General features: G+C 44.6%; 1 protein-coding gene across 1 annotated transcript in view; it reads right to left on the bottom strand.

The window, feature by feature from the left end:
• Nucleotides 1-4,275, bottom strand: part of CLDN10 (claudin 10) — a 62,849-nt gene extending 58,574 nt beyond the window's left edge. Inside the window, exon 1 of the mRNA XM_054845858.1 lies at nucleotides 3,989-4,275. Coding sequence (XP_054701833.1) covers nucleotides 3,989-4,202 — 214 coding nt within the window. The 5' untranslated portion in view covers nucleotides 4,203-4,275. The remainder of the gene's footprint in view (nucleotides 1-3,988) is intronic.
• Nucleotides 4,276-12,482: the final 8,207 nt, after the last annotated feature.

The raw sequence follows: 12,482 nt of genomic DNA on the forward strand, positions 1-12,482 counted from the left end.
CATCACATGTTGACTCTGCCGGTCCATGAGACAGTCCTCCATGTGAGTCCTTCCCACAGGCTGCAGTTCTTCACCAACTGCTCCAGCGTGGGTCCCTTCCACAGGGTGCAGACCTTCAGGAACAGACTGCTCCAGCGTGGGTCCCCCACGGGGTCACAAGTCCTGCCAGCAAACCTGCTCTGGTGTGGGCTCCTCTCTCCATGGGGCCACAGGTCCTGCCAGGAGCCTGCTCCAGTGTGGGCTTCCCACGGGGTCACAACCTCCATCGGGGGCATCCACCTGCTCCGGCGTGGGGTCCTCCACGGGCTGCAGGTGGATATCTGCTCCACCATTAACCTCCAGGAGAATCTCTGCTCTGGTGCCTGGAGCACCTCCTCCCCCTCCTTCTTCACTGACCTGGGTGTCTGCAGAGTTGTTCCTCTCACATTGTCTCACTCCTCTCTCCAGCTGCAATTGCTCCTGGTGATTTTTTTCCCCCCTTTCTTAAATACGTTACCCCAGAGACACTACCACCATGGCTGATGGGCTCGGCCTTGGCCAGCGCTGGGTCTGTCTTGGAGCCGGCTGGCATTGGCTCTGTTGGACATGGGGGAAGCTCCTAGCAGCTTCTCACAGAAGCCACCCCGTAGCCCCCCACTGCCCCCGCTACGAAAACCTTGCCACACAAACCCAATACAATGATAAACAGGAGACGAATGAGCAGAGAGGTAACTACTGCCTGTGGAGTACTGAGGAGTTAGCAGGAGACAAGGTGGGTGGAAACTCTGCTATAAAGAGTCGGTGTCTTTCTGGAGTCCATGACAGCTCTGACTCCAGTGGAGTCAGGAGCTTTATTTCCCAGGCTCACCCTATGAAGGTACTTTGTGGGTCTTTCTTACTGATATGGACCGAGAGGTTAATCAGAGGTTAGTGGGTTTGTTAAACAATATTGTGTCTCTGCTAGTTTTAATTTCTGGTATTTACTGACTGTGTGAATTTATGCCTGTGTGTAATGGTCCTTTGGTTTTGATCATAAAATTTCCATGAGTATATCTGGTGCACTGGTAATCATAATCAAGTTAACTGAAGAGACAATGTTCCCAGACAATATTTAGCTTGAAGCTTGCTGTATTTGTGTCAGATCTCATGAATTACTTTTTGTTGCATATTTCTCCCCAGGCAGTTGATTTAATAGAAGATATTAGTTCTTCCACAAACATTGCCTTAAATGTCTGTAGCTACAACACTGTTACTATTTGTGCTACAGTAAATACGTTGTACTCCTCCAGGATCTTTCATCTGAATGTTTCAGTCACTGCAGCAGAGTACGCTGTGGCTGTACACGTGAATGTACGTATATGCATTTGGCAACAGTCCAGCTAGCCTGGGTACTGTTAGCAGTGTGGTCATGCTGACCCAGACTTCCAGAAACATGAAACCCTCAAGATCTGTAGGTGGGCTGGGTCACAGAAGCTGAGCTCTCGCTGCTTTGGCTGTGCTCCTATCAGCACAGCTAGACCTTTAGCTGAAAGTCAGTTCTGGTATATGCCTACATACTGCCAATGACCGCAAGGTAATCCTGCTCAGAGAAAGACCTCTGGAGTCTGTTTTTTATTTACTGTAATTTAAATAGGAAAAAAAAATCTTAAAACTTTGTAGAGCTGATGTAGAAGCCTCTCCAGAAGCCTCTCCTGCAAAATCCCCCCAAAAGTGCAATCAAAACTTTAATGATCAAACGTATCTGCTTTGGAGTAAAAGTGACATGTTATTTACTGCTAATACTTTTTTGGAGGAACCTAAAGATGGGTACGTAGGAATGGAGTGAGGAACTTGTGTAACAGAGTTATCTTTGGCTATAGGACAAATCGCAAATAGATTCCATAAAATCATTAACGCGCAGAAGAAAAAGTTATATTACCAACCCACCGTGACGTCAGTATGCCAATAATGATGATATATTGAAGCTCTGAGGACAGAGATGAGAGTTCATTACTTCTTTAATGTAGGCATTTTATTGTTTTACAATGTAGGACGGAGGGAGAGTGCAAAGCTCTCTCCCTGTTGAACTCTTGTTTTCCTTGGATTACCAGGAGTTTATGTTTAGCAGGTTTTCCAAACAAAATACCTCACTCTTTCCCAGTAGTGTTTATGCTACATGTAACATTACCCTTTCTGGTGCGTGCACTGGCAGGTTAAAATTAGACTTCCTAAATGTCAGTACAGCAGCTTGCTGCTCTCTCACTTTAACACGAGTGTGCTACTTAAATTTGTTGGGAATTTCTTGTCTATGTTACTCTAAAGAGCAGATAAGCAAAATCTTACTCAGATGCTTAACATATATTTAAAGGATGCATATGTAACGATGTGTATTTTGTTTATTCAAGTTCCAATCTGCCAGTGATCAAAATAATAGAAATACAAAATGGCAAATGGGTTACAGCTGATTATTCTGAAAGCAGCTTTTGTACAACTAATAGTAGCAATAATGGTAGTTTCTAGTTACTGAAGTACTTTACATTGCTTTAAACAAATTTGATCATATGTGCCTGAGAAGAAGAGAGGGTTTTTTTCTTTAAATCTGGGCAGAAATAATGCATAAATGGTGATTTGCAAAGATATAATACTAACTTTTAAAGCGTATATGTGAGTTTCTATGCCTTTTAAATAATTTTTGATGAACAGCATTCTTTAAAAGAAGTAAAACTATTCTTATCCATTCACATCCCTCACGTGTGATTTCTGAGGGTTTGGAGTGGGGCGTGGTAAAATGTGTACAAAAATAAAGTTGAGTTTTACCTCAAAGTGTTCTCTATGTATGTCTAAGATTTGATCTGTATGTCCCAGCATGCAGTCTGATATGGCAGGGGCATGAGAGGCAAGAAAAGGTATGGATCTGTAACATCCTCGCATTTCCACGCGTGGGCGAGGTGTGTGCATGACCCTGTTTATGCAGTACGGTAACAACCATGCAACAGTACATTTTATATCTCGCTCAGCCACTGGCTGGTTTTGTCTTATAATTGTGCTTCTTTCTGGTCTCATAAAAGCTTTGGAAGATTGGTTCTGTCTAGCTTGGATTTCTTTTCGGGTTCCCTAAAATACTGGTGTCTTAGGCCATTTGTTCCTATGCTACTTTTCTGACTCCATCTTGCTCGTGTGCTGCCCGTATCCAGGAGAAAGCAGCCCCGCTCCCTCTGTCCTTGCCCTCGTGAGTGCTTACATAGAGTTTCACTGAAAACGCTATCTTGCCTACTGTCTCAAGGCTTAAAAACAACCAGAAAACAAACCTCTTTTTGTTTACTGCTTTATACACAGAGCAAAACCACATTGAATAGCAGACTTTTAGTTGGTCCCTGTCTCTGAGAAAACCCATACCTGATATAAGGCAAGAAGCCCCCATTTGTTTATAAGCTCTGATAGATGGCTTCCAAATCCAACATTTTCCATTAAAATGGACATTCTGACACAGCACATCTTTGATCTTTAAAGTTAAAATATTAGCCTGTGATACAGTAAGTACATACACGCGCACTTAATTTCCAGCATGTGAATATTTGCATAGTATTTGTGGACGCGGTTCTTTGCTATCTAATTTCCTTAGATACTAAAGAGAGTACCAATAGCTGTCACAGACCTTGCTATCTTTCCTCTTCTCCCTATCCAGCAAGCAGGATGCTTCTTTTTGCATGGAAATAAGAGCTGGAAGACAGTTTAGTCCATCTCTCTGCTAACAGTGGTTTGTTACTGATAGCGTATTTACTGGAATTTTGTCCAGTATACTTATCGCATATTACCAACCACAGAGTAGAGCTTACTGTCTTTCTTGGAATACATATCATTCCTACGAAGTTGTTTCTGATATTCTGCCTACAATATCCTTTACTTATATTCATCACAATGCTTTAATCATAATCTCTTGCACAAGGCAAAATAATCTTTTTCTCCTCAGGCTCACATTTTGCAATACACATAGCTCTCCATATGTTCCAGTTAAATTACACTTACTTACCTTCTACTTTGAAGATAGTAAGGTGAGGTCTGCAGTGAAAAGCACCCAGTGCGTTGCCGGCACAGTTCATCCAAAGACCCTGGAAAACCCAGGTTGCAGTGATAACAGATGATGCTCGACTAGTGACTTTCCACTCATTTGATGCAGTAGCAGCAATAGCAGCTCCTAGCCCGCAGAAACAAATTATGAAAGCTATAATCTGTATTCCTAGCATGTTTCTCTGTAACCCGGGGACTTAGTAATGCTACTGCGTGGAGAGAAAAGTACTTTAGTCATGTGAGTAAGCAAAAAGGCATAACATAAGCAAATTATACTTGAACAAGTTCAGTAACACTTGCTACAGAAAGTTAATGTGGCTGAAAGAAATTGTCATGCTTGAGTGATTTAAGAAAGGCTCTAGGCATTACAAATGTTTAGAAAGAAAGACAAGGTACAACTTTATGGGAGCTAATTACTAGTACTTACTTGCTAATTTCTAATTGTAAAAATTAATTAAAATGTTTTAATATTTTTTCAATTAAGGTATTCCAGTTAATGCTTAATTTTTAGTTAATTGGAAACTTACAACCATTGCATCTAACAAAATAAGTTCAGAGTCCAAACTGTACGGCTCTATTTAACAGATTACCATAACATTTTAGAAGGATCACACAACACTTGAAAGGCTGTGAAATTAATTCAGCCATAAGTAGCCACCATACAAGCAGCTCTAAACCAGCAGCATCTTGGAGGCAGTGTCTATGGATGTATTTGTAGAATGGTAAATCCAGAGCAACAACAGAAACAGCAAGTGGTCCCTGAGCAGTGATGCAGCTGCTGAGGTCAGTAGAATGAACATTATGTTCAGACTTCTTCTCTGGTCAGCATAGAAAATGTACTGTGTCTTATGGTATGTCTGCTCCACACAGTGAACATAGCACAGAAACATCTGTCCCACCACTGACTGAGCTCCTGCAACCTCATGCCATGAAAAATCTTCAAAGAATGTCACTGACAATAAAATGTCCTCCTTACAAATTGAAGGTAAAATGTCCTCCTTACAAGTTGAAGGCACTGACACTTAGCAGAGCTAATAAGCTTGGGTGCAGCACTACACTGAAACAGCTATTCTACTTCCAGTTCCTCAATGCTCAATACAAGTGTGGGACCTACACACAATTTTGCAAACATAGCTGGCCTCCAGTCTGTCAATATGCCAACTTCCAGCTTTATTCATGCCTGTCCTCATGCTCCAGTCCTTTTGGCCTCCCCTCTGACGAATGACCATCTGTCTCTTCCCTTTGATGTTATGCCATTTGGTGACATGAGATCATCCTGGAGATCACTTTTGACAATTAAATGGTCTTTTTTTTTTTTTTTTTGCCCTGTTGGATGCTTCTGGTGTAGCTTTTCCCTGTTACAGCTGGGATAACCACCACACTGAACTTTGGCATCTGAGTTTTTCTGTAGACTTCCTGAAGCTCAAGGAGAGGTAATCAAGGTTACTAAAGCATCATTGATACCCTGTGTAAAGACCAAGAGGAGTTTTACTGAGACTGTCCTGTTGAACCATCACCTGATACTTTCACTTTAACCTCAGTGATAAGAAGGCCCCAAATTATGATTACATAGGCCAGACAATTACACTACAAGAAGGAATTTCTTGTCAGAGTAATTAGTAGGCACACACCCCACACATCAAGAGCAAATAGAAAGCTTTTTATTAACTCAGCTGGATTCAAAGACATGGGAAGTGGTTTTGCTACAGAGCAACACTATAATATATCAGGTTGTTTTAATGACAAAGACAATATTACACAGACAGGAAGTAATTTTTCCTTGCTGTCAAATAATGCAGTAACATATTTTTCTTATGACAAAGGTCAAACTTTATGTAATTCTTCATGTATTTTTTCACTAAATTTGAAATGCTATAGAGTATACAGAAATGGATCCATATTTGAAGCAGATTCCTGAGAGCTAATATTGGTTTTTTGTTTAACCTCTACAATACAAAGTGTTGGGGTTTTTTTGGGGGGAGGGGATGTTGCTTGGTTTTGTTGGGGTTTTTTGTCTGGTTTGTCAAAGGCTGTGTTAATTCACAGAGGAGACTGAGAATAGATGTCATCAGGCACCTTTTAAAAAAAAAAAAAAACAAAAAAACCAGCCCAGTGACAGTGATGTTGACTGAGTGCTCAGAGAAGCTCAAAGTTTTACATCTACATCTGATGCTAAATTCAGGCCTTGTTCCGGACTTGCCCTGAGTGTTCTGCTCACTGACCCAGAAAAAAAAAAACCCTGAGAAGCTGCTCATTTGGGCTGGAAAAGCAAAGGTGGGTGGAGGCAAACACTGTTCCATCCCTCCCTGCTCCACCTTTTGCTATGCATAGCAGTGTGCCTTATCAACATGGCCTGTGAGGAGCCCCCCAGGCTCAGCAGGACAGGGCTGCCTGGCTGCGTCTCAGTGACATGGGCCAAAGGCAGTGGTGCCTCCTCAGTAAGACCTCCTTCTTTTAAACCCGCGTCATGCTAGGAAGGGAAACTGCAATACAAGCTCCTAAGTCATTTTCCCTCACCTCTCCCTCATCTCACCCTTAGATGATCATATACAAAGGTCCCATCCAGTACATATTGACTCATGAGTGTCCTGCCCATGGGACACTCAAAGCCACTTTAGTGGAAAGTGCCTGTAGGCACCACTTGAACTGTTGACTACACTTTTAGGGCTTAAGGAGGACTTTGTGGTTTCTTGGCCTTTATCCTGATGGTGTCTAGTGCATGACTTTGTGGAATTCATGGTTACAAGCACTTCACCCTGCATTGTTTCTAGGCGGTTAGTGTGTGAGTGATGAATAAATTAAACAGATACTTAAGTGATAAGAAAGAAGTAAGCAGTCCTGTTTACAACCCTCATTTCTTCTGTAAACTGTCAGGAAGTAAGTTAATCAGTCATTTAAGAAGTTCAAGGCAAAGTTGAAAGTTAACCTGTTAATGGCGTTTTCCATTATATCAAAACTTCTTTTCTCTGTTACTGAACAGACAAAAGTTGGAAAACAGCTGGGAGCTTATGGAGTGTTTAAAAACAAAGTTGGAAAAGGGAAAACATTGCTACAGGCCTTTGTTGAACCATTTTCCCAAAACTCCACAAATATACTAGCTGTTCATGTGACATATCGCTGGCTGTATTTAGTTGAACACTGTGTCAGTAACACGTAATATATCTATTACTACTGATATTCTCTTTTTAAATCAGTCCAATGCCAGTCTTTAAATACAGCTGACACCTTTGCAGCAGGGTCCAGTTTGCGATTTCTACTTCAGCCTATGTTAACTGTTGTAACCTACTAGCTGGAGGAGTTCCCAAGGTTTGTACGGATCTGCCTGCTGACAATATATGTTTCCCTCATGAAGACATACACACTTAGCTAAACTGAGTTAGTTGTGGAGAAAGCTATAGTACAATTAAAATAAAAACTAAGTGCATATCAATCCAGATGTTATCTGGATAGCAAAAGGAGAGCTCTGCAAAGGAGGTAGCTAAGTTAAGAGGGAGACAATGTGCCAGATGAATAACTAGTAATGCCAAAGATATCCCTCTGTGCAGTGGGTGGACAATGCAAATTGATCTTGAGCACTGTGGAGGAAGTTATGAGAGGCTTAAACAACCCTGGAGAAGTTGGACAAGCAGTAAAACTAGAGGTTACAGAGACTGAATAAATGACTCAAGACTTCTGGAGAAGCTGAAGTAAAAGCATTGTGTAAGGTAGTGAAGAAATCAAAGAGCCTGGAGACATCACTAAACATGGGCAAAGGTTAATGTATGGCAGTACAGCTGGGCCAGTAATACAAAGACAGAACGGGTTCCTGAGAACTGGCAGTGAAGTAAGAGATGGTGTTGAAAGAAGGAACGGTGCATTCCAGTTGAGTGCCAAATCCTGCCGTCTGTTCCAGATGCACGCAACCTAGAAACAGAGGTCTACACAGTAGCAGGCAAATGCTGGAAGGGCACCACCTAGAGAGGAATTTCAAGGAGCAATAAAATCACTGGAAATGGGAAAGTTGAGGGAATAGACAATTTCACAGTTTGTTATAGCAAAAGGACAACGTCAGGTTACAGTGATATGAAGCAGTTGCATTTTGAGATGTTTGCTGCTCACCTTGTTATTCACAAAGTGACATACAGAGATAGGGAAGGTAATCTCAGTCATATGCTCATTCCAGATTTGTTGATTTTTATTGAGTGCTGCAGTCACAATACAATAATATGATTATAATATTAGTATTACAGGCTAAAGTATAATCCTATTATTCATTCATAGTATAGTTGCTATATTGCTGTAGAACAGAAAGAGAAATTTCATATGCTCGTCACTACAAGAACTGCTTTGAGAATATATGGATACAGCAGGTAACCCAGTTCAGGATTTACACTAACTTCATACAAGCTAGGTTATACATATGTTTAAGAATATACATGAATATGTATATTCATATATGTATATATTTAATATTTATATAGATTGTATTGGATTTGCATGGCAACGTTTTCATAGTGGGGGGCTACAGGGGTGGCTTCTGTGAGAAGCTGCTAGGAGCTTCCCCCATGTCCAACAGAGCCAATGCCAGCCGGCTCCAAGACAGACCCAGCGCTGGCCAAGGCCGAGCCCATCAGCCATGGTGGTAGTGTCTCTGGGGTAATGTATTTAAGAAAGGGGGGAAAAAAATCACCAGGAGCAATTGCAGCTGGAGAGAGGAGTGAGACAATGTGAGAGGAACAACTCTGCAGACACCCAGGTCAGTGCAGAAAGAGGGGGAGGAGGTGCTCCAGGCACCAGAGCAGAGATCCCCCTGCAGCCTGTGGAGAAGACCATGGTGAGGCAGGCTGTCCCCCTGCAGCCCATGGAGGATGATGGTGGAGCAGATATCCACCTGCAGCCCGTGGAGGACCCCACGCCGGAGCAGGTGGATGCCCCCGATGGAGGTTGTGACCCCGTGGGAAGCCCACACTGGAGCAGGCTCCTGGCAGGACCTGTGGCCCCATGGAGAGAGGAGCCCACACCAGAGCAGGTTTGCTGGCAGGACTTGTGACCCCGTGGGGGACCCACTCTGGAGCAGTCTGTTCCTGAAGGTCTGCACCCTGTGGAAGGGACCCACGCTGGAGCAGTTGGTGAAGAACTGCAGCCTGTGGGAAGGACTCACATGGAGGACTGTCTCATGGAGCGGCAGAGTCAACATGTGATGAACTGACCACAACCCCATTCCCCACCCTGCTGCACTGCTTGAAGGGGAGGAGGTAGAGAAAATCAGGAGTCCAGTTAAGCCCAGGAAGAAGGAAGGGGGAAAGATTTGGCTTTTTTTTTTTCTCATTAACCTACTCTGATTTGATTGGCAAAAAAGTAAATTAATTTTTCCCCAAGTTGAGTCTGTTTTGCCCATGAAGGTAATTGGTGAGTGATCTCTCCCTGTCCTTATCTCGACCCAGGAGCCTTTTGTTATATTTTCTCTCCCCTGTCCAGCTGAGGAGGGGAGTGATAGAGTGGCTTTGGGGGCCACCTGGCCTCCAGCCAGGGTCAACCCACCACAAGATACAAGCTGTGCTTTATTACATTTTTAAGCATTTTATGTCAGTTGTTTGATGGACAAACTACTTACTCATGTACATTATTTACATGAGCACTTTTTGAATATTTGCCTGAGAATGGTTGGGATTTTGAACCACTGTGTTTGGTGGGAGAATAAAAATACACAGGATTAACCTTGTTTTTTCAATCATGTTCCTTAACTGGACATTAAGGATAAGAGATGGTTTTGAAAATATTACTTTTGGATGATCTAGCATTAGAATCCTCAGTTTATGCTGTTGACACTGGACATTAGCAAACTTATTTGGATTAAAGACATTTGCTATCATTAAGTAAATCGTTACTGTTGGCATACTCTGCCTAGACTTGCACTGTCAGAAAGCCAAAATGGTTGCATCTACATAAAACTACAAAATACAAACCACTGACATGCAGCAAAGGTGAAATGGTAGGATGAGTCCTATGTTTGATCAGTGCTGAAAGCCAGGATGAGATTCAAGGTCCCTGTGCTTTGATGAGAACTTCTAAACAGACATTGATGAAGTGATGGGCTCAATGAAGACATCATGTTTTTTTACAGAGCAACCTCATCAAACCCAGACACTATCAGAATTAACCTGTAATACAGTACACTTACAGCATTACTGGACCAGTAGTATTAAACATGAACAAGCACCAGGGTGCTGTGGACAGGAGAGTTCAATGCTTTGAAAGATGGCAGATACAAAGTGAAATGATTGCAACACGGATGAAGAAGAAAGGAGGCTGAGAAACAGGAAAACAGGGTTGTAACAGAAACATTGTGATGCAAATGCTACAGATAAACATACACACTGAAGAAAAACATGAGGATGCTGAAAAAAAGCATTGGTCTGCAATCCAGGTGAACTCAACCTGGAGAAAACCCCGTTAGGGCCCTGAGTGCATCCGCCCCTCCTGGAGGTTTGGGTGCCAGGGCTTGGGGCAGGCTACAAACAGCGCAGCCGGGGGTGGCCCCCTTCCTGCTGGAGATGTGGGAAGAGGCTCCCAGTCAGCACGGTGCTGCAGGGAAGCCACGGCTGGCATCCCTCCCTGCACTGTGGGATCTGCTTTTAAGTTGAGGCTCCAGAGCTTTGCCCTTGCTGGAGCTACAGCGCTCATTGCCTGGCAGCCCAGCTTGCACTGGGCCACAGGCCGCTGATCCAGAGTTGGACCCCGTCCCTGACCTGCCGACTTGACTTCCCAGCTTGACCTTGGACCTGCCTCATCCCCATGGACCTGCCTGCTGATCACTGGGCTGCGTCTGATCCTGGCTGCTGTCACCATGGACTGCCGCTCCCCAGGCTGCCCCGCTCCTGGCCAGGGTGGTGGGACGGGCCCTGGCCAGTGAGGCCCTGCCCTGCCGCCCTGTGGGGAGCCCCTGCTGCCCCATAACCAGCTTGGGCCACACTGAACCCTGTGCTGAGCGCTATGAAGCCCAGGCTGAGAGCCGCGGGCCTGCTCCGACACTACCCACGATGCCCACGCCCAACACAGGCCCAAGTCCCCTGCAACCCCCAGCTCGACCCTGGGTCCTGACCTCTTCAGTGGCACCTGAACGCCTCGGCACAGCCATGAAGCCCCTCAGGGGCAACCCCAACTCCCCCCACATCCCCAGGGCTCTTCAGGGATGGCTTGACCCTCTCGCCTCCCCACCTGCCCTGCAATGACTCCCCAGAAGTATCAGCCCTGGCTCACCACCCGCACCAGGGAGCTGCACGGACCCCAGACATAGCCCCATGGGGACTCCTGACACAGCCTGGGACCCAGCAGGCATCTTCCAGGTCCTGCCACTGCAGCCAGAGCACCTCACGCCCAGCACCATGGGCCTCAGGGCTGTGCAAGGTGTGAGGAAACCCCTTGTTGAGAGGGGAAGCCATGGCCAGGGTTCACCCCCTCCTGTGGGAGCTGCTTTGAAGCTGAGAGTTTGGATCCCCAGCAGAGGCACGGGCCCTGCGGCTGTGCAGCCCAGCCTGCACCTGGCCATGGGCCCTGCTGATCCCGACCCAGATCCCCAACCATGGGCCAGCATCCCAGCCTGGCCTCAGCCTGTCCCCATCACCAGGGAGGTGCCTAATGCCTGGGGCTGGGGCTGCCCCACTGACCCCCAGCCACCCTGCTCCTGGCTGGGGGTGGGATGGGCCCTGGCTGACAGGTCCTGCTCTGATGCCCCCTAGGGACCCATGCCCTGAGAAGCCATTAGCCAAATGTCTTGGCATTAACAGCAGAAACCATCATAGAACTGAGGAATCAGAAATCCTGTCTATGCATAGTTCATGTTATTTGATTGTGTTAGTAGTTTTGAATGAGTACATCTAAAAGTACATGCAGATAACCCTTCCTGAGTACTGTGCCATGTTAATTGAGTATGCACATGGAGAGAAAAACATAAAAACATAACATGAAGAATATACCTGAAATAAGATTGTAAATTTTGAAGATAAAGTCCAAAAGTACCTAAAGGGGCCTACAGGAAAGCTAGAGAGGGACTGTTTACAAGGGCATGGAGTGGTAGAACAAGGCGGAATGGCTTTAAACTGAAAGACGATAGATTTAGATTAGATGTTATGAAGAAATTCTTCACTGTGAGGGTGGTGAGGCACTGGAACAGGTTACCCAGAGAAGCTGTGGATGCCCCATCCCTGGAAGTGTTCAAGGCCAGGTTGGATGGGGCTTTGGGCAACGTGGTCTAGTGGAGTGTGTCCCTGCCCATGGCAGGTGGGTTGGAACTACATGATCTTTGAGGTCCCTTCCAACCCAAACCATTCTATGATTCTATGATTCTATGAACTATGACAAAGTAATCAAAATTGCATAAAATATTTTTACATAAAGTAACAATATTATGAAAATTAATAATGAAAATCAGCTACTGAATGACTTTCATAATACTACATTTTGCAAATGAGAAAATG

This window comes from Grus americana, chromosome 1 (assembly GCF_028858705.1).
Source record: "Grus americana isolate bGruAme1 chromosome 1, bGruAme1.mat, whole genome shotgun sequence".
Lineage (NCBI taxonomy): Eukaryota > Metazoa > Chordata > Aves > Gruiformes > Gruidae > Grus > Grus americana.